Raw genomic sequence first — 27,025 nt, forward strand, 5'->3', positions numbered from 1 at the left:
TGATGATGTCAAAGATCTGAAAGTCAGAACTTTGACAGTGAGTGAGGCTCAGTGCTATAGGACCTCACAAACTGGCTTAATGAAACGTGAAACTCCAGATAAGTTTGGATGAGGTGACAATACTATAACATGGTTAAAAACTCAAATAAAGGATTTTTTTTTTAGATTGAGTGGCTTGCAAAAGTATTTTTACTCCTGGAACCTTTCCACATTTTGTCATGTCACAAGTAACTGAAGTCAATTGTATTGTCATTTTTGAACTGCCTTTCGCTGCAATTACAGCTGAAAGTCTTGTGGGGTTTGTCTCTGCCAGCTTCGCACACCTACAGACATTTTTGAACATTCTTCTTTGCAAAACAGTTCAAGCTCAGGCCGATTTGATGGAGAGCGTTTGTGAACAGCACTTTTTAGATCTTACCACAGATTCTTGATTGCTTTAGGTCTGGACTTTGACTGTGCCAGTCTAACACAGGAATATGTTTAGTTTTGAACCATTTCATTGTAGCTCTCTCTTTATGTTTAGGGTCGTTGTCCTGCTGAAGGTGAACGTCTGCCCCAGTCTTTTGCAGGCACCAACAGGATTCTTCTCATCAACTCTGAGCAGCTTCCTTGTCCCTGCAGAAGAAAGGCAGCCCCACAGCATGATGCAGCCCGACAGCATGATGCAGCCCCACAGCATTGATGCAGCACCACCATTCTTGACAGTGGAGATGGTGTGTTTAGAGTCATGTGACCTGTTTTAAGCCACACATTTTTTTTAGGCCAAAAAGATTTATTTTGGCCTGATCAGACCAGAGCACCTTCTTCCACATGTTTGCAGTGTCCTCCACATGGCTTCTGCAAACTGCAGACAGGACTTCTTGTGGTTGTTTTTCAATGGCTTCTTCTTGCCGCTCTTCCATAAAGGCCAGATTTGTGTAGTGCAGGACTAATAGTTGTCTTGTGGACAGATTTCTCCAACTCAGCTGTGGACCTCTGCAGCTCCTCCAGAGTTCCCTCTGGGCTGCATCTCTGATCAGTGCTCTCCTCATATGGCCTGTAAGTTTTGGTGGACAGCCATGTCTTGGTAGGTTTGTAGTTGTGCCTTTATCTTTCCATTTCCGGATGATATTCTGTGTTATAACCTAACCCTGCTTTAAACCTCTCCAACTTTAACCCTAAGTCTGGTGTGTTCCTTGGACTTCATGATGCTGTTTGCTCCACAACACTTTATAAAGCTCTGTGGCCTTCACAGAACAGGTGCATTTATACTGAGATTAAACACAGGTGGACTCTTTTGAATCATTATGTCCATATTCAATCTTTCAGCAATCATCAGGAAACTTCTGACAGCAATTTGTTGCACTCAGAAAAGAGTATTTATGCACGCTGCAGTTTTAGTTTTGTATTATTATTATTATTATTATTTTATTTTTCAAATCCAAAAATCATGTATAATTTTCCTTCCCCTTCACAATTGTTTGTAGTTGTGACGTGACAAAATGTGGAAAGGTTCCAGGCATAATGCATGCTTTTGTATGAATATTTTATTACTTTGCTTGGAATCTTCCACAGTAGGGTATTAAACACGTTTTGTTGTTTTAATTGATAAAATAAGATCTTCATGGGGAAAAGTAGGTGATCAGCCAAAAATGTTAAACAGTACACATTTAAATTTGACTTTTTGCCCACTCTAATCACAATAGTATGTCTGGGCTTTGGGTTAGCAAGCTAAAACATTTTAAAATAAGTTGCTGCTGACAGAGAAGATTATGAACTTTGTGCCAGTTTGTGTTTCAGGCGGGATTGAAAGACCCACTAATTAAAGAGTTATTAATAATCATGAACCAGTTCAAATTGTACTTTACGCTCTAATTTAAAACACTCAATTTTAAACTTGATCATTTTTAAATGATAATCAGAATATTCAAAATTCCTGAATAAAGGCAATTGGAGGCAAAATGAACTAAACCATAATATATATATATATATATATATATATATATATATATATATATATATATATATATATATATATATATATATATATATTCAAAGGTTATACAACATCAGATCTAAATGCACATGAGTTTAAGTGTTAAAAACAAAAAAAGTTTACATTTCAAGGTAGAAATGTCAGTTTGCTTTTCTATTATAATGGATGGAATAATATTGTTTTCCGGCTTAAAATTAGTTTTAAATTTCACAAAAAGTATAATTTGTGGTTCGATCTGTAATATATAAAATAAAACAAATTGAGGGCTCAACATTTCTGGGAGTATTTGTCCAGTAAAACCTAAAAAATCTGAATTTTGCCTTCATCAAAAAATGCCTGTCTGTCAATATTACATATTAAATGAACGATTAACGCAAAAATACAAAAGTAATGTCTTTAAATGAAGCTCTAATATCACATGTACCCGAGTGGTTTCTAATCACCAAAACCACCTTCATAAAAATATTATTTTCCTAGTGATATTCTCTGAGGTTAATCCCAGTTTTTCCATCAAAACCTCACTTTTGCCTCTATTCCGGAATTTAGAACGCATTTATTTACAGACTTTTAAAGCGTTTATTACATAATGTGAACGCAACCTATTACAAGTTCGCCCTATTGAGGAGGCTACAGCAGGGAGGTAGGAACAGGCAGCTGTAGGACGCGCTGCACGTTGGACAATATATTAACCATCCGACAGTGGCTTTCTCAAGCGGCCGTAAATACAGGTCATAAATAAGGTGGACAGAAATGCACAAAGCATCATCCCCAGGGCAATAAAACGTAGCGAGTAAATATTTCCTCTTTTATTATCGCCTCACCCCCTCCGGCCTCATATGTACCGGGAGCAGATATAACCCGGAGTGTAAATCCTTCTATGGAAAAAACTACAAGACAGCTATATATACGGCGAGCAGAAGGGGCCAAAATACTTGGGCAAATTGATAAGTGTTTAGGGCTCTCAATATACTGTGTCGGATTTGGAATAGCATGGACAAGAGCTGGCACCACTTTGGACTGAATCTGGACCAAGAAAAACGGCTACAACAAGCTTTCAACAATCCAAGTCTGCACAAAAAAACACAAATATATCAAGTTACGTCATTTGAAAGCTTAAAATAAATGTTTCTTCCAACCGCTCCACATATTAACAACACACAACTGATCTGTCCAGTAAAACAAAGTGGAATAATCCTCCTCTAGCTTGGTAGTCCTGACCAAGATCCTGGCTCTAGATCTTCTCACAGGTTGCCCCAGCAGCAGTAGTTAAAACGAGGGTCAAATGCAGAGAAGAACTACCTCAGAATGGGACAATAAATTCCACAAATGTAAAATTACAGAACGATTGCCACCCGACATCTCAACTGGGAACACAAGTACAACAAAAATGAATGTTACCTTAAATATATGTCTATGTCCCAGAATGCCAACAAATTAAATACAACCGACAAATACAATATTAAAGCAGAACTAAAGAAGTACTACCGTAGTTCTTTCAGTATAATCACATACATAAAAGTGCCAGGGTTTCACAGGACAGGCTGCTTTTTTGGGGGCGACGACGGACACTTCAAACTCCCTTAAGAACATAATTAACTATCACAGGGACAAATATATTTAATTAAGTAAAAATGTTACTTTGTTCTGCTTTAATATGTGTTAAAAATCTATATATTGTGACACTTGACACGCTGAAATGTGAATGTGAAGTGGAACTGAATACAACACTCAATGAGGATCAATGGCGTTCTGTCGTCTGGATTCATGTTCACTTCTTCTGATCCGATTTGAAGCTTAAACCATTTTGAAAGGACACTTTTTCACTCATCACCTCTGCTTTCGATAAATCAGTTCAACCATGCCCCATCTTGACCATTTTTGGAACTCCCTTTCAGATGAATATTTCCACACAAAGGAATTGAGTCTGTTCAGTTGTTAGTATTCTTTTTTTAAATGATCATTACTAGGCCACAAGCTGGCGAGAGGCCTATTATTTTTTATTATTAGTATAGTTATTATTGATTGTTACTTATTGTGAATTACTAAAGGCATTGTAAGCAACTTAGCCATGTCAGCTGATTTAAAATTATCTAGATGATTTAAGAAGCAGAAACGTTCCTTTATGAACTCCACTGAGCTTAAGAGTGAAGCAGTTTTAATTGTGCTCATGACAGAAACTGCTAACATTAAAGTTGGTTCTTGCTACTTCAGTTCTGTTTTTCATGACATGGTGACAAGTTGTTGTTTTTATGTTACTTCATAATCAAGGACCTTGAAAAGAACTCTAAGGAGGCAGTGGTGCCTTATCCCATTAAATTACTTCCTTCAAAGTCAAAGCAACAATGCACAGAAATGCCTCACAACGTTTTAGAATGAAGTTTTGTTTTACTAGTTTATATTTTTAGAGGTGTGACTGTAACACGAAACGATAATGAACCTCGCTGATTGTGCGCAACAGTATTCATCTGACCCGGAGCCTGAGATGTCCTGTACTCAGACGCCCCTTCTTCTTTTGCTCGGCACTGCCACCTTTTTTTTTACATAAGAACACTGCTATGGGGATTTTGAGGGACCTAATCTTCACTTTGCACAAAAGTAAGGTTGGATCTGACAGGTCTAACTTCCGTATGTTCCTAGCAAATGTTTATTTTTGATGATATGATCGTTCACAGTACGGGTAAGATTAGTGTTAGGATAAAGGAACAGTTAATTTGGGTAAATTTAGGGCGTTGAAATGTAGAACTCTAGTCCCATCCCACATGCATTAATGCATTAAACCAACTCTGGATGGTGGATCAGGAAAAAAGCATCAGGAAGGAGAGCCACAGAACAAAGACGTGCGAGGCATCTGAGTGCATTCTATTTCTCAAGTCAAATTGAACATTTCTTTAATATGAAGGTGGTAAACAAGTGAAAGCTAATTTATCTGACATGTTTCAGCAGAGGCAGAGACTTGGACTTGACTTGGGCTTTGGGGTCATTGACTTGGGACTTGAAAAAGAGACTTGGTCCCATCTCTAGTGTTGAAAAAGTATCAATTCTTATTATATAACTACACATTAATTCACCTTCATTAAGAATGAGTTGATAAGAATAAGAATGATCCAGTCTTAGTAAGTACTTAATTAAGGGGTTAGTGTTTAGGGCATAAATAAAGTAAGTAATAAGACATTTGGCCATTATGAATTAAGTCTTTGTTCATGCTTTATTAAGGTTATTAAGGTTTTATTAAAGTTTCGCCATATTAAAGTGTTAACGTTTTTAAACATTTAAACGTTAAATTTTGTTTGTTTGTTGATATTGTGATCCTTGTCATGGTATTACTACAAAATCTACAAAAATCACATCACTCGTAAATAATTGCAATTTTTGTAAAATTATGTTGGTCCACTTTGTCATAACTACACCTTAATTTGCCTTAACAAAGCATGAACAAAGCCTTAATTCATAATGAACAAAGTCTTTATTAAGCTTGATTCAGGCATAAGTGTAGTTATTCCAATGTTTCATAGACTTAAAAATAGCTACAGGGAAAACATAGTCATCAACTTGTATGTAATGGGGAGGGCTTTTGTTACAAGCTGAAAGTCTGACAGGCTCGGCCACTGTATTTCTCCTTTGAACAGCAGGAGATTAGTCTTTTGCGTGAGCACTGTTGTCGTAAAAACGGCCTGCTAAGTGGAGGACAATAAATCGTGTGTCTCCCTCCTCTGGCTGGGCTCCAACACAGTGAACTACCCTGGACTGCTCAACGGCACAAAGTCACTAAGATCCGCATCTGGAAATCAAACCGCAACGTGTTAGGACTCCATTTAGGCCATACAAACGGTATTACGGGCTAAGGAGCAGATTTTGCATTTCTACATTTATAATAAGGACTTTTTTCTTCAATTTTGATCGGATTTCACTTTGCACATAGGATTGTCCCATTACTAACATTTCAAACTTAATATTTCATATTTCATCCCGTGACTACAATCTAGAACGTTTACAGCATGTTTGTTCATGAAAATGGCTTGATTCTGATTTGTTGGCAATCTTTTTCTTGCATTTTTTCTTTTTTTAAATGCAATTTTTTTTAAGGATGTAAATATATGTTTTTTGAATATTTATCAGCTCCTTCATCCTTTAAGGTTAGTGTGTGGATGTAAAGGCCATGTACCTTATTTGGAACCATGAATGAGCCCCGCCTACTTACTCAGTTTTTACTCGTCTGATTTTGACCCAAGATTGAGAAACAACACTCCAGATAACGGAAGCTTCAACAACCCAAAAATCTACCAACATGGACAAAAGTATTGTCTCAAACAGTTCACATCTCATAAAAGGCTTTCTAAAATGTAGCCTGTACGTGTACCATCAGTCCTTTCACAAATAGCTGCTTTTCCAAAATGCTACATGAATTAGGACTGTAAAAATTTCAATCGAGATTCAGTCTTTTCTAAACGTCAGTAATCATTTTGGGTCTTTTTAACTAGCCCAATATCTCAATTGCAGAGTTTAGACTGGTTTATGTTCAGGAAGGAGTTGACATTTTTTTTTTTTTTGGGGGGGGGGGGGATATTTATTTTTATTTTTAATATAAATCAAAATCAATTGTTCAATATGCAAAAAATAAAATATGCAAAAATGAATATATTTTTTAAAATGTGTTTCCGTATATTGTAAAAGTTGAGTACAGGGTCTAAAATAACATGATACAGATCTGTCTTTAAAAGTCCCATTTGCATATCACAAACACACTCCTCGTCTTCTAGTCTACACCCCCTCTGTGTTGTCATATTTCCTCTTTTCAATTCAAGTCAAATAAAACAAACAGGCACAAAAATAGCCTCCTCTAGTGAATGCGCGACGTGTGTAGCTGTCAGTTATAAATATGGCGGCGCGTGAGAGGAGCTGACCTGCGTTTTTCAGCGAGCGAGGATGATCAAACGCGACGTTTACAGGGTGAAGGCAAGACAGGCCGCTCTGCTACCGAGAGATCATTTAGAACGACAGGCGGGCCGGGCGGGAGACTAAAATTAGTTGGATTTTTGAAGTAGAGCAACGACAGATATGCAACATGGACCAATTATAATACACAATACTTAAAAATATACTTAATGAAAAAGTGATGCCGGTATTGCCATAACAACACCAAGAATGAAGCTTGATACTGATACAAGTTCCATCCAAAGATATACAACTAGGGCTCATGATTTGATGCGATACACGGCTCACGATACAATAATGTCACGATTTTCCGATATATGTGATAATATTGCTCATGATATTCTACGACTCAAAAAATGACAAAATTTTGATCTTTTTTTTTGCCTTCAAAGTAAAAAAAAATAAGAATTTGCCTACCGTCCGACCCAAATGAAAAATGTTGACTCGGGTTACAGCAAACAGACAATTTATTTGGGGGAGCCTAATGAAGTTTCCTTTGAACACGCAACAACATTTTAGCGTGATCACAAAATAATTCGGGAAATTATACCAAAAATTACTCATGGTGATATATCGATACGGCAGCCCATGATATTGATACTGTATCACCAAATTTAGTATCACGATATATTGATATTTTGGCACACCCCTAATGTAAAATGTTTCTATCCTATAATCTTATTTAATTTAATAGAATGCACTTTTCAACACAGAATAATGCCAATATCGATCAGTTAGAATCTAGAGAAACCAACATTTTTTGGGCAGATATGCAGCCTGACTAAATCATTGGAATTTACAACTAACTCACTGGAATAAGAGCAGTGTAGCCACATTTTTTACTATTCTCTCCTAAACTAAACCATGACTAAGCCAGGACTGAAACAGAACTAGAATGGGCAAAACGAAATCTACATTTGAACAAAACGCACCCAATGTATCGAATACTATGCTTGTGTTTTTTTTTTACATCCCTACTATGCATTTCCCTAAACTCATTCATCGTTCTCTTCCTTGACTGAATCTTCTACCTCAGGGGTCAAAAGGTCAAAGTGTGACCGTTGAACGTCCTTAACCATTTGCTAATGTTTCAGTATCTCCTTATTAAATTGGAGTAATTCGATACTTAACATCATTTACATTCTTAAGCCCAGAAAATGCCCTTGACCCAAAGCGGAGGTGTCTGCAGACGCTCCCGGTGATGTGCTCCTGTGCTCCTGATGGTTGGAGAACCTGCTCAGTCAGCACACTGAGTCGATACGCCTGCAGAGCAGTGCCATAAAAGCCCGTATTAGATGGAGTCATCAAAGCAGCCGATCCACACGTCCTTCAGGCTTCAGCGAGCTCACCCACCATGTCACCATACTTCACTGTCCTATACATTCTCCATAATGTAGAACGCGCTCTGATAAGGCTTTCCAAGTCCACAAAATGTACCTTCTGAACAAAGAGCCAGTTTTAACTGAGGTCACTTTCAGCTCATGCTGTTGGTGCAATGAATTTATCCCTTGTGTCAAACTAACATTAAAGTCTAAAATAAGAGTTTACTATAGTCCTATAATACATACTGATCGTGAGTGCAGCTGTGTTCATTCTTTATGCTTTTGTGTGAATGTAATTCACTTATTTCATTTGGTAATACATTCATTTAGTAATACATTTACACTAATACATTTAAGTAATATTTTTTCTTTTTTTGACTGTTTTTCCTCTCCTCCTCTCCCTCTCTCTTCACTCCTTCTCTCAGCTCCCTCTGTCTCTTCTCTCGGCTGCGCAGACAGTGGATGGGTCAGTGTCTGTCTGCAGTGGGACAGAGGAGTGACACTGCTGTGAATCTGGCGTTTCACGGAGAAGACACACTTGCGTTACTTTGTGTCACTGTAGATCGCTTCTATCGCTGCAGTCCGCGGGTCCTCGCCACACACAGACTGTTCTCTGCGTGGTATTGACTGGTACCACTCATGTTTCACAATTACTACAAAAAGAACATGAAATCAAAGCGGAAAGGGGGCGATATAAATGCAGACGCAACATATTCAGATTATGACTGGCTTTATTAGCGGTCAGTTTGGGGTGTTGGTTAGACTCTGAAAGGGAGGAGACGAGCCCAGGTGGAAAGGAGAGAAGCACGGAGCAGCAGAGGGGCGTGGAACGGGACAGAGCGCATGGTACAGACAGTGGCCAAAGCCATGGCTTGTCCTAAACCCGAGGCAAACATGTGTGAGACCGGGGCAGAGAGACAGACTGCTCCACTCCTCTGCTGCTCTCTGTATATTTAGATGAACCCTGTGTTGGCGCTGGCTGTTTGTCTGTTGCTGAAAACACGTCTATCGTTCGTAATATGTAATACACTTTTTTGGTGCTCCCTGTCACGGCTCTGCGCACCCCCAAACGAGCACACCCCACACTTTGAGAAGCTCTGGGTTAGGGTACGGTTATTAATCTTGCTTTATTATGGCTACTTTTATTTTATTATGGTGTTTTTGTTGCTAAAAATAACTTTGAAAAATTGCATCCTTAACCTTATTCTTCATAGACCCTGTAATTTTGCTGAAATGTTACACAATGTGACTTTAAAAAACAATCTATCTGAAGTTATATTGAGTGACAGAATGCTTGTAACGCTACAGACTGATAACATGTGGTTAAGACCAAGTTCAAATAGCAGGTGTTGGTTTCCTTGTTCAGACATTTGTCGAGTCTGTCGTCGGCTACCACCAGTTTGTATCTGGTGGCACGGTGACAGCACAAACCGGACTCAAAGAGGACTGACCAGTAACTCAAGACCGATAATCCGCTGTAGAGGGCCATGCCGGGGGGAAAGTCCAGGGCTAAACTTACTGAGGACGACAGTTTTAGTAAAAGAGCCAAGAAACAAGAGCGCTCAGTTTCAGAAGGGAGATAAGGGCCGACCAGAGAGAGCCAGGCACAGCATGCACAAGTGAGCAGAGGTGGGGAGAGAAGCAGATTAGTGCTAAAGAGAAGCTGCTGCAGAGGCGCGTACAGAAGTGTGGAGTCAAAAGTTAGGGATTGATACGGGCAAACTCTGGAATAGTGTTGTCACGACACAGAAATGTCATTTTGATACTAAGGGAAATGCTTGATATGTGATACCAATTGTAATATTCAAATGATGATTAAAAACTTGTTTTAAATATTTTTGGTTTATATAGGCTACAATTAATTTTCAGTAAATGGCAGGAAGACAACAACAAACTGGATCCCGCATTTGCCTTTTGGCCAGAGGAAAGTCACTACCTCATCTGTCACTTTTCAACAAATGTCAAGCTGCAGATTTTAGCAATGTTTGAATTTGTGATTGGATTTTGTATAAATATTGAACATATGCACTCCACACGGGGTAATCAGGGGCAGCTGACAAGGCTCCGGAGCAGGAAAAAGTTTACTTAAGCGGATCTGACAGCTTCTGAGTGTGTGAACAAACCATGGAGATATCGCCATTTTAATAATCACACCAGGTCCAGTTTGGTCGTACTCAGTGTACAAGCGAAGCAGGTTTAGATGAAAAAGTTGAGTTAGCAATCACATTTAAATCAAACCACACTGGAGTCTGCTGTAAACTGTACTGAGGTCATCTCGAATAACAAATCCAATTTACAGATTATTTTAGACCATCTTTGCTGTAAACTATGAATCGGACAATATGTAAAGGGTCACTATGTAAGTGTCTCAGTTGGAGGGTCCTTCTTTTCTCTATGAAGATGTTTCCTAAAAATACATAAAATTATATAAAACTCAAATTATATTTTTAGAGTAACGAGGAAAGGCACGTCTTAGTTTTGTGCAAGTACCGTACTTTTCACAATTTAGACAGCTGCTTTTTTCTCACGCTTTGAACCCTGCAGTCATTATAACGGTGAATCCAATGTATAGAGTTTTACTGGCAAACAGCCACCAGGGGGCAATCTAGCAGGAAGCGCAAGCATTTGACCCGCTGTAGAAGAAGACTTCAGAGGAAGAACTCTCCAAGGGACACATTGTGTTTTCTATATCTTAAGCTTCAAAACTCTATGTGTTTTATTACAATCAGACTCATAATCACGGAGAAATTAGTTTAATGAGGAACAGAATCTAGAAGTACGAGCTCAGGAGCAGATGAACCTGATGTGAAGACACAGACACAGGTAAATACGCTCACACAGAGTCATCAAGGGCAGAGGGGACAGTAGGAACAGCTGTAATGTGTTTGTTAAGCTTCAAAATGCTGTGTGTTTTATAACAATCCAACTCATATTCACTGAGCTATCAGTCTAATGAGTCAGACACATCACTACCACGTTTATTTATGTGTAAATATCTCATGTTACAACATGGGCACTTGCGGCCCGTGTATGGACAAGTTCGATTTTCTTAAATATTGTGTGCGCAGCTTTTATTCAGGAGCGCTGTATAGCCCGAAAAGTACAGTAATCTAGTACTGCTTACTTTTTCAAATCAGTAACACGTTTTGGTTAGATCTAATCTCTTCACTTCAATCCCAGAGGCAGGTTTGCTTCACGGCCGCAGAGTAGAGAAAGAGCAGCAAAACACTTGTTTCGGTGTGTTGTGCGCACTCGTGACTGCGAGTCTTGTCCTCACGCCAAAGAGAAATAAACTTTCAGAAGCACGTTTTGAAAAACTCCTCTTTCGTTATACCCACTATTTTGTAGCTGAGGAGTAGATGTAGGGTAACAGCGACGTGATTTACGTGAGTTTGATTTAAATAAACTACAAAGCTAAAACGAGTGTGTTCTGTTATTGCTGCTCTTGTCAATCCACTAATTTTGTTTTAGTGATGTTTTTCATTGCTTGAGGACAGGCCTACACAGGCTTAGTGTATGTTTATTTTATATTTTAATGATTATGTTACTATGTTCAGCAACACAAAGGGATTGTTGGCAAACGATTTAGGTTATACAACAATGTTAAATTATTGTAACGGAAGAGTATATATAACATGACATAACATGTTATTTTTCCAGGGCAGTAGCAAGGTAACTTAAAGAGTTACTTTTACAAGTTACGCTACCCCTCACTGGTGATGGACCCAGAAAACGTACACAGTGCACAATATTCAACATTCATGGAATGATTTAAGTTACAAACCACACTGCCGACATCAAACCTTTTTTTGGATGGTAGAAAACAAAGGGACCAGATGAAGGAAGATGCGGGAGCTGGGAGCAAGCAGTTAGAGGGTAAGTCTGCACTGGACGGTTGAGCAGACACCGACGCAGACAGGGAGAGGGGAGAGCTTAGACAGGGCTTAGTTGAGCTAGGTTAGCTGTGGAGATTGAATGTATTGAGAGACATGAGCAGGCTCCAGTGACCAGTGCTAAACCCATCCACTGTAACATTAGCATTTTCTCCACATATACTGTCCTGCTTCACAAATATGAGCCAAAACCTTAACCAATTGCCATATAGTGCTATTTCTGTTTAACCAAAAATGTTGTGTGTTGTCATGGAGTGGAAAGGCAGAACAACAAATAATTGCTAAATGAGCGGATTTTGGAGCAGATTTCCAAAATAATTCTTACTGTCTCAAAAATGTGTGAAAACAGAACTAGTTCATTTCAAACTATTTGCCAGCGGTTAAAATCTATTCCTCACAAAGCATTTTCCATAACTTTCAGAAGCCAAAATTTTGCCCCACTGTTAACACCTATCATGCTAATAACCCATCAGCGCTACTTCCTGGTATGCTGCAGATAAAAAAAACACTTTGTAATCTGATTTATTTTGGCATTAAGAGTTGCTTTTTCAATATATCTGTACTGCAAATTCTACTTTATTACAAGCAAAACATCCTCACAGTGCTTTTGTTTTTTTCTATAGATGGACTGGAAGTTCCATCCATCCATCCATCTTCTGCCGCTTTATCCGGGGCCGGGTCGCGGGGGCAGCAGTCTGAGCAGGGACTCCCAGACTTCCTTCTCCCCCGAGGGAGGCGCCCAGGAGGCATCCGGAACAGATGCCCGAGCCACCTCAGCTGGCTCCTCTCGACGTGGAGGAGCAGCGGCTCTACTCCGAGCTCCCCCCGTGTGGCCGAGCTCCTCACCTTATCTCTAAGGGAGCGCCCAGCCACCCGGCGGAGGAAACTCATTTCGACCGCTTGTATCCGCGATCTTGTTCTTTTGGTCATTACCCAAAGCTCATGACCATAGGTGAGGGTAGGAACGTAGATCGACCGGTAAATAGAGAGCTTTGCCTTTCGACTCAGCTCCCTCTTTACCACAACGGTCCGATGCAGCGACTGCATCACTGCAGCCGCTGCACCGATCCGCCTGTCGATCTCACGCTCCATCCTTCCCTCACTCGTGAACAAGACCCCGAGATACTTGAACTCCTCCACTTGGGGCAAGGACACCCCACCCACCTGGAGAGGGCAAGCCACCTTTTTCCGGTCGAGAACCATGGCCTCGGATTTGGAGGTGCTGATTCTCATCCCAGCCGCTTCACACTCGGCTGCAAACCGTCCCAGTGCATGCTGCAGGTCCGGGTTTGATGGAGCCATCAGGACAACATCGTCTGCAAACAGCAGAGATGAGATCCTGTGGTCCCCAAACCGGACACCCTCCGACCCCTGACTGCGCCTAGAAATTCTGTCCATAAAAATTATGAACAGAACCGGACTGGAAGTTTACCTTACAAATTTAGTAATCCTGAATTTTTTGGGTAATTTACTTATTTAGTATAATTTTAGCATGTAAGTCCCAATTGGCCCAATGCAGCGTTGTCTCACTGTTGTATCTGCTGCGGATTCAAACAACGCAAAATTACATTAAAACTATGTTAAAAAGTAATTAGTAAGTATTTTTCATGCATAATTAATGCCAGCACAGTAACAGCACAGTTCAGCACCCTTTCCACCACTACTGTGGAGGTATAACATTTGAACCTCTTACAATAGAGCTCCTGCACCACATGACTAAATCAGCTGAGGACGCCATTACGACAGGAAATGGCAACGAGCCTGAAATGTATCTTTTGGAGTATATCGTTCTCATTAAAGGTGCTGCACATGATTTCTTCTAGTCCAGATGCATTTCTCACTTTCCTAAGGCTTTCCTGAACCAAGAATGAGTTTTCCCGGTAATGCTAACAAACATTTATTCCTGCTTCACAGAGAATAAAACACTCTATAAATAGATGCAGAGAAAGGTCAGTGGTCTAATTTTGACCCGATGCTTTTGCAATGTACTGGGGCAAAACAAAATTGACTTTATTGAATGCAACAAACAGGGAACATGAACAGCAGCAAATCTGTCAAATCTGGACATCTGATTCACATTTACTGATATTGATAAACTAGTGAAAAAAAAGCTGTTGCACATGTAAGAGGCTAATTTATGTCAATGTAAAAAACAGCCAAAAATCATTGATTTACTTTGGAATTTTATTAAGCAGTCAATTATGCAAACACTATTACTTTATTTCGCTTAATTAATAGATTCATCACTAATAGAATTGCCAATGCACAATCTTAATACATTTTTTGAATTGTTAATTTCCCAAATGAATGCAGAAATACGTCAGTAGCTTATTGTTCATTTAGTTGCAGAAATACAATCTGGAGCAGTACAAATCTGGTGAAATACTGTCTTTTTTCTGTTGTACAATTCGTTTGTACGATGTGAACTCCCCGCCACCGTCCTGCTAATGTGGAGTTTGGTGGTGCATGCTGGGATAGCGTGACGACAACTGCAGGAGTCAATAGAACAATAGTAATCTTCTGTGCAGACTTTTGATAACAAACAGAACGCTATAAACACTAGCAATAAAGTCGTACTAATTTGCTGACCTTCTACACCTCAACATTCTTCTCTTTCACGCTCACATATCTCCGTCTGCTTGTGAGGGCCGGACATTATGGCATGTAATGTGTGGACACGGATTTTGTCCCTGGACTAATGTTTGATCTGAAGCTAACGAGGCTTAGGAGAAACTGGATCTATAACAATCACATCACACAAGGACAGCAGAGACAGAGGAGAATGTCCCTGCGGCGTGTTCAGGAAGGTGACTTCAAGGAGGCGGTCCAGTTCTGGGGCAGCTGTCCTCCTAATTATGTACATAAATGCATTTTAATCATTTCTTTGTCTTGTAAAAAAGATCTTAATAGACTAGACATACACGTACAAAAGCATTAACCCAAATTCCTCTGGCCTCTTCACCTTTCTCCATCTGAGCTTGGCTTTTCATACTCGTCTATGTTCTACTAATGTCCATACATCAATACTGTGTAATATATTTAGGGCCACAAGCGCTCATTTCAAAGTAACAATTAAATAAAAACTATCAATTTTTACAATTATTCAGAATCATTGACACGATGACCAAATAAAAGTGAAATCCCTTAATCACTGTCATTCACGTTAACATTCTCTAGTATGTGAGAGGCATTATGACATCAAACTTTACGAATGATAACGTTAATAAAATTTATTAACGTTATCATTCGTAAAGTTTGATGTCATAATTGACATAAACAGACCGATAACACGTTGAAAATACAACACTTAATAAAACATGAGCAAATTCATAACAAATTCATATCGAGCAAATAGTTTGTCAAGAATGATTTAGGTTTAGGAACCACTAGTAATGAATCATTCTTAACACTAACCCTTTATTATAGCAGTTATGAATTATGAATCTTTATTCATGTTTTGTCCATTTTTTAAATGGTGCTACACTTTGTAATACTGTATAATAACTACATCTTAATTAGCCTTTATAAAACAAAGACATACTGAACTAAAAACCTTATAAAGGCTCAGTAACTACTTCATAAAGGAATTAGTGTTAGGGTATTTAGTGAGTAATTACTCAGCCTGCATAATTAATTATTAATTTTAATTAATAATACATTTCTCTAAAAAAGTGTAGTTATAAAGTGTTAACATGCACTCCTTTTCAAACTTCCTCTTCACCGTCCTTAAACCTACATGCCATAACCCAGCCCAAACTCATCTCCACCGCAGCAGCAGAAACATCAGAGCCTCTTCGACAACTCCTCTCATTGTCTCCTCTTCATCACATTCACCAGTGTCAAACCCTTTTCAGGAGAAATTTTACAAATAACAAATAATAAAAAATAATGCACCAACGTTTGTCCATTCTCTAAACTATTCATGCACCTCTCTCGCTCGTAAGTCTCTTTTAAGCTTTGTCAGTAAATACGCACGACCTTGAGTGTCATTCGAAACCAAACAGTGTCTCTAAACCAGGTCATCCCAAGATCAGGCCTTCCATTTCATTATACCCAGGCAAAGTAAAATGGTGTCAACTTCATTTACTTACTTACTTACTTACTTATAGCCTGTAATTGATTTTTGAGTTAGAATGTGTGAGTTATTATACAACTTTTTTTTCTTTTATTGCCAAAAACCTTAAAAAACAGAAATAAAAAAACGGGATTCCATTTTTACATTGGACAGTTCTACCCATCGCTGCCCTCTGCTGGCAGGTTTTATAAAGTTTCAGAACAAAATTTCACAACAAATGCAAACCAAACCACTTATAGGACACAGAGCCCTTCAAGAAAACTTGTGTGCTCAAAAAAACAACACAAATTTGTCTCCATTAGGACAAAGGGCAAAACGTGACTTGCCACCCTAAAGCTAGTCCTTCCACACAAACGATGCTAGCCTCTCACTATTATGTTCGCCACAAACAGACCTGGATGGTGCCAGAATCTCACATGATGCCACTTTTCATGCCATCCAAAAGAACCACGTCGATGATGCCGTGCACACCCACGCTACACCCCAGCTACGGTTTGAAGGCAGCAGTGGCGCCAGCTCGGTGCAAAAACAAAATGATTGATTGGATTTTAAGGGAGTATTTGGTATCGTTTAAAAGGTTGTCCACGGCTAAAGAACGAGGACTCACATGGTATCCCTATGGAGCAGCGTAGTGGGGAGATAGAAAGTACAACAGAATATTATAGAACCACGCACACACTCACGCACTCTCACACCCATTAGCTTAGACAGGTCTAGAGCATGCGCATGGATAGTGTGCCGCAGACTCATGTGTCATTCTCCTAAACAGAGAAGTGCTTTAACTTTGAAGTGTATCTGTTTACCAAGGACAAAACAAAGCCTTTACACAGGTCATTTCAACATCATACATTTTTGGCAGCATGGTGGTTGGAGGCAACCTGCAGTCACAAAACCCTTGTTTTGGCCTGAAATGAAAAGTGTCTAGACATATTGGACCATTGTCTCCATAACATCTCACTAGCTTCATTTAGCTGAACTCAGGAATGAACAATGGGAACAGTTCAGATTCTTGAATCAATCAATATTTAAAGATCATACAGTTCACATGAATAGCACTGCAATTTCATCATTATTGTAATATATATATATTTTTTAAATGTATTGGTTTATTTGAATAGGGACAGAGACAAAAAAATGTACTAACTGTAGCACCGCATCGTAGCGCTTATAGCCGGAGTTAATTCGCAGCACTTGGCCCGAGAAGGGCATCAACATGAATTAACTATAGCTCAAAGACACAAACATCTACCTTTACATATTTGTATTCCACCAGTAGCGGAAGAGCTATAAAACATTTTACTATAGTAAAGTATCACATTAAAGTACACCTTTAAAACAATATTTTAATCTATAAAACATTATGCACACAGATTTTGAGGACTATTTTGAGAATAAAATTGTTATCTTGATAAAGAATTTTCCTGCTCATTTAAATGGCCAATTCATTTTTTTCAGGGTCCACTAAAGTCGGGACTTGGAACTCAAAACAAGTGCAGGCAGGTCTAAAACATTAAGAAAAATACTTATTTTAATCTTGTTCAAAATGTTCTGCAAAAGAAAACTTCTGTCAAATGCAGTGAAGTAAAAGTAAAATGTATTCTCTGTGAAAACTACTAGAGTAGAGATACCTATAAAGTACTAAAGTACAGTACTTTTAATTGTGTACATCATTACTTTCCACCACTGCATTCTACATCAAGTTTTTAGTTGTTGACAGTGATTGTCCATAAGTATATTTCTGTCAACTGTGTAATATTTAAACATTGATTGATTTGAGAGAAACTCATAGATTACACTGAACTGGAACTAGCTGGACGTTATTGTGAAGAAGATGTATTGTAGGCCACCCTGGTTTGTGTTTTGTTGTGAAGAAGTGAATCTTGTCTTGTAAATTTACATGTGGGTGGTTAGGGGCGGGGCAATCGTGCAAGGAGTGGGGTTAGCAATCGTTGCCAGGCAGTGGGAGAAAACGGGAAGGTCAAAGCAGGCAAAGAAATTGGGCTGCAAAGTGGGCTGCATGGACCGTGTTAGCAATCCAAACTAGCGTTAGCCACTTAGCATTAGCAGCAGCAACACAACCCCTATTGGATTAAACAGAACCCCTTCCCCACTCTCCCTCCTCCCTATCTGAAATCCCTATCCAATCCAACATCAAAGCTAGCATTAGCAACTCATTTTCCTTATGCAAATGCTAAATGAGAGCTGGGGTACGGAGAGGGGGAGTAAGTCATTTCGTTTTCAGTGAGAATTGTGGCCACCTCGTGAGATCTGTGTTTTTGGGGGTTGTGTAGAGAAGGGGAGGGGTCCTGGGGGGCTGCTACATATTACCAAAACAAACCATTCAGCACACAAACAATTAGACGCTGATGAATTATGGAGCAGCCGTGGAAGAGAGCAGGGAGAACCCAGGAGCGAGGGCTGTGACGGAGTGGAGTCACCAGTGTGGGGCAGGTAAGAGTGTAGGCCAGTGTAAAGGTGGACAGAGGGTTTGGTCTTAGCGTTAGCATGAGAATAGCTGACTGGCTAATATAGGGTTATTTATGACTACAGATAAACGTTCCTGGGTATCGTTTGTGCAATAACGGTTACTCTACATCCGAATAAAAACAGTAATGATTTGACTGTTAGCAATTTCTGCTTTTGCCCAACCCTGATGCTATTTTTAGTTTTATCTTCAGTCTTGCAGTAGATTTTATGACGTCTTAATGTTGGCGTAACCTTAAAATGGGGGCAATTACGTTCAACAGTAAAACTTGATTGCTCATATTTCAGTTTTTATCCTTGTGTCACTAAAAGCACCATAAAAACACATGAGGAAATGGGTGGAGGATTTGTCCGGCTCACGGGCCAACAATGGTGCGTTTGATCTTCATGCATTTAACAATGAATTCTAAGTTGAAGTTTAAAAAAGGTTATTACCAGTAATCAAAAATATTAATGCTGCATTCATGTGGTCCTTGGGAACAAGGGAAAAGGATTTTTCCATGTTGAAAAATGCTCATGAATCCTCGCACAAGCCGGGAAATAACTCGCTGCTGCTTGACTTCAACACTGAAGTCACTGTGTGTGGAAACAGACCAAAATCTGCTGATTTGTTAATTCATCTTAAACATTTGAGCAGTTTGACTGAATGTTACTACATTTAGAGGTTTACAGTCAGTTGTCAATAGAAAAGAGCAAATATTATTTGTACAACAAAAAAGGCTGTATGCAACGTTAGCTAAAGAGCTAAAAAATAGCTTTCCATTGTTTTTAGAGGTTTTTTAAATGTTTTCCAAAACATGTAACTAACTAACATTTAGTTTTGGAAAAACCTAAGAATAACCAAACTAATGAACGCTGTTAAAGAGTGTAGTCTATGATTTTATTACTGGTCATTAATTTAAATAAAAATCCTATTTTTCACTGGCTGCAGCTCCATCGTCACTGCTGAGTACTTATTATAGGACTGGGCAACCAATTAGAAACAAAACAAGCTAATATTAGGAAGCCCCGCCCTGTGGGCAGAGTTGACCCAGGTCAGAATAAGATAAATATCTGAGTTCTCAGATCAGATCCACAGAGAATGACTCTTGAGTCATGAGAGTTGAAACGCCTTAAAGAAAACAGGGCCAGATGACATTTGAATCTTTTGCTACGATGGAACACAACACTCCTGGACAAGTGAGGGATTACACCCACATTATTGCAAACAAGTCAGAAACTCAACTTCTCATTTTGGAATCCTGAGTTCCAGAGGACCACATGAATGCAGCATAAGATGGAAATGTTCAAATTGGTAGCTAACTAAATGGTAGTAAGTAGACTACTCTTGACGCCGTTCTACCAACACCTTTTTAATCTATCCTTAACTGCATTTTAAAGGTCATTGATGATATCACCTCTGTCCATCTTTACATGTGTGTGTGCGCTTGTGAACCTAAAGTTAAAGCTGTGCATGCCTGTCCGTATCCATGGCAACCGGTCCTCAGTGCCACACAGTTAACAAGTGCGGATGACAGCAAGCTAACACTCAGCAGCGTGAGACACAACACCAGACAGACAAGTGAAGTCGGAATGTGCCACCTAATCTGTGTCAATGTGCGCCGGCCATTTTGTCCTGTTTGTGTTTGTTTTTGTTTACGTTCCCACCATCCTCCTCTCGTCCTCATTACCTCTCGCAGACGCGCACAGTCCACGCGGCGATGATCCACGACGAGATGCTGAAGACCAGGAGGACAGTGCCGGGGCAGATGGTCATAAGGGTTTTCATGACGAAGCGCGTGTTAAAGTTAATCTTGTTGAGCGCGCCTATGCTCCGGGATGAGGCATCCGTGAAGAGCTTGCTGTGCAGGAGCATGACGCGGCCGATCAGGTAGAGTCTGAAGAACATGGGGATGGAGAGGATGATGTCCACGTCGGCGTCGGCCACGGACGGGGTGTAGGTGAAGGCCAGGCGCGCGGTCCAGGTGAAGACGTACTGGCCCGGAATGGGGTGGATGGCGCACACCAGCAGCTCCAGCACGATGAAGAAGATGCGCTCGTACGTCATGGCTATCCTCCAGTCATCCGCGCCGTTGTCTACCATGAACAGCTGACAGGACAGAGGAACAGCACTTTGGATCAGTTTGCTATGTTATGCAAGGTAATCTCAAATTTCAGAGATATGGTTAAAAGATGCTAAATGTGTTGTTGTTGTTGTTGTTGTTGTTGTTGTTGTTGTTGTTTTAAACCATTTTAAGTGTTGGAAATAAATTTGGTTACAGAATACTGAATACCAGCATTAAAAAGTGACATATACCATTACATGGTTCAGTAATGTATTCTGAATACTTCAAATACTTTTAATACATTATGTTGGTCAAAAAAGAAGAAGCACCACAGAGGATTAAAACAAAATATGTTTGTTTGTTTGTTATGCATTTATTCATCACTGATTAGAGAAGGAAAAATTACATTAAAGATTTGTGTTTTTTAAATTTTTCTAATTAATGCGAAGATTTTTAGGAAAAGTAAGGATCAGGATTCTGTATCATCGCTTTACTCGTGGGCATATTTAGGCTGTCCCACTCTCCAGAGCTTACAATTCTGTTACATCTCCTGACATAATTAGGGGGCAATTCCGAAAGCGCTCCCCTGTGTTTTTAGAGTTCACACACCTCATTTGTATCATTTCAGCTGTTAAATGACCTTCACTCACAAGTTTGACACATTGTTTATCAGACCAGACAGCCAATCCTTGCAGCCCAATACATACAAGTAATTAAAGCATTTGTATTTCAATATGAAATCCATAATACATGACATTTTTAACTGATCTTCAATAAACACTAGTGAATAAACAGATACATAAATAAATATTGACTCACCTGTATCTCCCGGGCGTGGTACATTATTATAAGACCAAGCAGTATAACAGTGGATAGGCTGATAAGGCATTTCAGTGCAAATGAGTATGAAGACTCCTGCAGAGAGACACAAAAACACACAAGAATTACAATGATATCACAACTCACTGGTTTGGTCACTAAGCAGCAGCTCCTAAAATGTAACATGTTTGAGACACAATGAGGAAGTAACATGGTTATTCAAATGCAAAGAGAGTCTTTGCATTTGTTTGTGCTTCATGCACACAAGTCAGTTTAATTTCAGGGAAAGTTGTTATCATTTCAGAAGTTGTTTCCTTTAGTACATCAAGAGAAGAGCCAGACATGCTGGACAATGTGTAACATATCATACCATGGACATGTTATAACAGGAAATAACTGTTGGTTAGTAAAGTAAAACTGTTCACAATGATTGAGCAGTTGGTGCACTCTGAAGCTTTTCAGGTGGGGGACCTGCCACCTGCTTGTCTCCATGGAGATGTTAGTAATTTACCTTTAGCTTGCCATAGTATGGCATTAAACATGTTTTATTAACACCTGGGGAAACTTACTGCCTCTCAAATCTGTAACGGCCTCATTTGGAATTAAATGAAACCCAGTTAAACATTCCAGTCAAACAGTAACATCTGCATGGAGAAAAGCAAGCTTGAAAAAAAAAAAAAATCAAATAAGTCATAAATAAAGCTGATATTTAGAGGATGTATTTTTTAAATAAGGAAGTACAGTATCTGTTTAAACCTGTGTGACTAGTTTCTCGCACTCACAAACCTATTGGACCACCAAATGGTCATGGTGATATTGACTCCGGGCCGTGTCCTTGAACCCTGCTGTGGCCCCCGCACATGTGTACATGGAGAGCACACTGCAGACCAGCGCTGTTTATAACAATACCATTCACTATTTCCAAACAACCAAACTAGTAATTAATCAGTGCTAACTCCGGGACCTGGGCTAAGTGCACGGTGCTAGCGTTAGCAGGAGACCACACAGGAGTCTGCTGTGATGAATAGCCAGATGATGCACACAGGCTCCACAGCAGCTAGAGCGAAACACGGCTCTTTTTCAAATATATTGGCGAACAGGGATTTAGCTCATATTTGAAATCGGTGTGCATATCTGGTGTACAACCGAAACAAGGCGCTATTACTGATTTATCAATATTATGCTGTTGCTTGTGACTGCAGGTTTTGTTAAAAATAACTTGAAATCTTGGTTTTAATATATAATTTCTTCATAATATCTGCTAACATTAAAAAGGTCTTGACATTCAAGGCATGCTTGTAGTAGTTTTATTATACTTTTCCTTATACAAGTAAATTGTTAAGCCCATTTCAACGAGTGAACAAAAAAAAAGCCCCAAGTGGAAGTCATAAATTTAAGTTTAAAAGTCAGTACTTCTGACCGTGCAGGCATGGTGTGAACACGTCTTGCTAATTATCGTTTACTTGTGCTAATAATAAAACAGCCAATGACAAAGTGTGATTGAGTGCATTCCTATTCATCAGTGCTCCAAATTCGATGTAATAACACCATGTATTTTTAGCCGTCAACTAGATTGCGGTGCCCCAGAGGTGGAGAGGTCCCTGGATAGACAACACTGGCATAAACTAATGAATCCACCTGACAAAAACAGTCTGGAATCCCACTGCGCGCTGGGTTTTATGTCTCTTTATTTCGGGGACATGGAACAGGCTAAAGCTGCAACGTGAGTGATAGGAAATAGATAGTCCTTGACATGTGCCAGTTTGATGAGGAGGTTTTGGAAGACTAGCTGAAATGGTGTTGGTTATGATTTTGGCCAACATAATTTTGTTAAATTTAGTCAGTAGGCCAGAGCAAGATAGTCTAAAGATTATATCACATCTAAAGCTGAATAGATTTATTGCCACTCGTACTTGCATGTTTTTTATGAATCATGTCTTTTGTCAGAGTCGAACACGGTGCACACCCTTTGGCCATGCGTGACCTTTGCTCTCAGCCAATAGTGCGTCTGGAAATGTTCCGATGCGGCACAAACCCCGCCCACCTGTGCTTCAACCAAGAGTGAAGATATACTCAGTGTGGGCCTGGTATATACTGTAAATGAGTAGTTGCGACAAGAAAAGAAATTAAGTTATCTTTTTATGTGATATATTTTTCACGTGTAGAATTCGTTCCGCCGTCTTTTACCGAAAAAGGTATTTTTAATGAAGGCTCCAACAGAATAATTATGTGGTTATATTATGTTGTAAAAGTGTTTGCACAATAGAGTAAGGAAATCAGCTGCATGGTGGTAGAAGATTAAAGTGTTGTTTTTAAAATGGATTGAAAGAAATGTTCATCATCTTCTCACTCGCGCTTTAACTCTGATGAGCCGCATTGATCAGACTGTTGTGATCAGCTGTGCGCTGCCTCTCTCTGATTGGTTGTCGATCAAAATCTAAAAAGGATTTCTAATTGTCCAGACATTTACCAGAAAAAGTTTAGATAAAATATAAAAGTGTGAATTTTGTGAAAATGTGCAAGAATCTGGAGTGGTGATGAAGTGGATCATACAGAGAAAAACATTTACAAAATGTATATGTTGTGTTCTGTGTCCTCCCTCGATGGAGATCTTTGTTTTCACCATTGAAAGCAGATTGGCATTCTCGGCCCACCACCTGTTTACTGCTAGTGCAAAGAACTAGTATCTTTTCTGAGTTTTTAGCCACCAACTGATATGTCATCATCCCCTATTCCTATTCCAAAATACAGAAATATTGCAGATTTTATTGACATGTTAAGTGATGCATAATGCAGGAGGAGAGCGCAGAGCTCCCCCTTGTGCCCTGTTTGTAAAAAGCTTTCTTCATGTGGACTGCACCAACTCAGAATCAGTGTCTATGTAGTGTCTTCTGCTTCTGATGGCTCCGGCTTCTGTGTTTGCTCTGACATGAGCCAAATGAGGTCCAGCAGACTGTCAGCAGACTGGAGAATTTAGACAAGTCTGCAAGCTGCTCCTCCATATGATCCATTCTAGAGCCATGTGCATCTATCTGCTCCTCTGTACGATCCATTCTAGAGCCACATACTAGAGTCACATGCATCTATCTGCTCCTCTGTACGATCCATTCTAGAGCCACATACTAGAGTCACATGCATCTATCTGCTCCTCTGTACGATCCATTCTAGAGCCACATACTAGAGTCACATGCATCTATCTGCTCCTCTGTACGATCCATTCTAGAGCCACATACTAGAGTCACATGCATCTATCTGCTCCTCTGTACGATCCATTCTAGAGCCACATACTAGAGTCACATGCATCTATCTGCTCCTCTGTACGATCCATTCTAGAGCACATACTAGAGTCACATGCATCTATCTGCTCCTCTGTACGATCCATTCTAGAGCCACATACTAGAGCCACATGCATGTATCTGCTCCTCTATACGATCCATTCTAGAGCCACATTCTAGAGCCACATGCATCTATCTGCTCCTCCATACGATCCATTCTAGAGCCACATACTAGAGCCACATGCATCTATCTGCTCCTCTATACGATCCATTCTAGAGCCACATTCTAGAGCCACATGCATCTATCTGCTCCTCCATACGATCCATTCTAGAGCCACATACTAGAGCTACATGCATCTATCTGCTCCTCTATACGACCCATTCTAGAGCCACATGCATCTATCTGCTCCTCCATACAATCCATTCTAGAGCCACATTCTAGAGCCACATGCATCTATCTGCTCCTCCATACGATCCATTCTAGAGCCACATACTAGAGCCACATGCATCTATCTGCTCCTCTATACGATCCATTCTAGAGCCACATGCATCTATCCGTGCCTCGTGCGCTCACAGGGAGCTCTGCATCACCAGTCTTTGTAGATCTCAAATGATCAAATGAAATTGAGCTTATCTTGTGTTTTGTCTTGAAAATGATAACAGAAACTGAAGTATTATTTTGCTTCATATTAAAGGTGCACTGCACTTTTCTGAAGGAGTGTCCGCCCTCTGCTTGTCTCCATAGATACAGTTTGTTCAGAGGTCCACAACTCTGAAGATATTATTGCTTTACCTAGAATGAACAACAGTATGGCATTTACGTTATCAATGGGGACAAACATGTGGCGCATCCAGGCCAAGTTACAGGTCATATCTGTAGAGATGAGCCCACTCACAGTAATAAAGACCATAAAAGAGCAATAAAAACACATGACATGACAAACAAATGTAGATGGATACAACTCTGCCACGCGGTGAAACCAAGAATGCAGTAACATCTCGATGGAGTCAAGCAGATGACCAACCAAAGCTAAGCAAGCTTTATAATAAGGTTATACAAATCTAAATGTGTCTGTTTTTAGTCCTGGTCAAGTCCCCAGTTTAGTCATGATCAAATACAGGTTTATAGTCCCAGGTAGGTCCCATTCTTGGTGTGTGTGTGATTGAACGCAGCCTCATCACGCAACTCTTTGTGTAAGAAACTAAAAAAGTGCTGCTCGGTGTTTCTAAAGGACACATATTTAGCTTAATTCACGCTTGAGTCGCTCATCCTGTTTACGCTCATCTTGCTATGAACCTCAATTTCAAATTTCCCAGAATTATGACGTCAAAGATAGAAATCTGGAAGTATTTTAAGTCCATGAATCATCACAAGACTCGTTCTTCGCACTTCTTGCAAAATCAAATCATGTTCATTACAACTGCAAGCTTACAGTAGCATGTTGGGCAAGATAGCTTTTGCTTATTTCCCCATGCTAATTTGCTGTCAGTAAATGCTGTGCCAACACCAATTATATATATTATTGATAAGGGAACGCCTGACTGGTAGAAAGTGTGGTTTTCAATAAATGCATTATTTTAAGTTCTAAAACACAAAATGCAAAGGTAAAGGTACTCAAGAGCACATTTAAAGGTCAATAACGATACAATTAAGGCAGATTATGTGTGCTTTCAAAGTCATACAACAGAACTTGACTCATTCTAGCGCCTCCAACGCCTTCACTCTGAAACATCCACCTGCTAGTGACGCCAAAATCCATCTTAATCATATAACAATAAAACTTCCTCCATTGAAAACACCTCATGTCAACTCGCCATTCTTCAAAAGGGTCATAAAGCTGTGACGTATAGTGACAGCGTGAATACCAAAACCACTCCCGTCCTGTCCGTGTAAAGCAGTGCCCCTCCACTGTCACTCACCGCGGAGGTCATATGCATCCATTCAGAGGTCGCGGTGATGAATAGACTCCGGCTCAGTGGTTAATAGACTCAGACAGACCAATCGACTCCCTTAAAACCACATATATCATCCTATAGATTAGCGCTGGCCTTAATACGCTGCCCAGACCTGACCGACGTGTGTAATTGTGATTGCAACCACATAGGGGAGCAAAATGAAGGCTTTGTATGGCTGGAGTATTGATTTGTATACTCTAAACAATCTTAAGATGTTGTTAGCTTGCCTTTTGAAGTGGTAAAATGGCG

General features: G+C 39.7%; 1 protein-coding gene across 2 annotated transcripts in view; it reads right to left on the bottom strand.

Moving 5' to 3' along the window:
* kcnn1a (potassium intermediate/small conductance calcium-activated channel, subfamily N, member 1a) overlaps positions 1–27,025 on the bottom strand; it is a 97,736-nt gene that overhangs the window by 21,541 nt on the left and 49,170 nt on the right. For both annotated transcript variants that reach the window (XM_072441870.1, XM_072441871.1), the window contains exons 3-4: positions 21,546–21,641; positions 20,352–20,770 (exon numbers count right to left, since the gene is read on the bottom strand). In XM_072441870.1, coding sequence (XP_072297971.1) covers positions 20,352–20,770; positions 21,546–21,641 — 515 coding nt within the window. The remainder of the gene's footprint in view (positions 1–20,351; positions 20,771–21,545; positions 21,642–27,025) is intronic.

Source organism: Eucyclogobius newberryi, unplaced genomic scaffold (assembly GCF_026437365.1).
Source record: "Eucyclogobius newberryi isolate DKJ021-1_F unplaced genomic scaffold, fEucNew1.0.hap1 SCAF_12, whole genome shotgun sequence".
Taxonomy (NCBI): domain Eukaryota; kingdom Metazoa; phylum Chordata; class Actinopteri; order Gobiiformes; family Gobiidae; genus Eucyclogobius; species Eucyclogobius newberryi.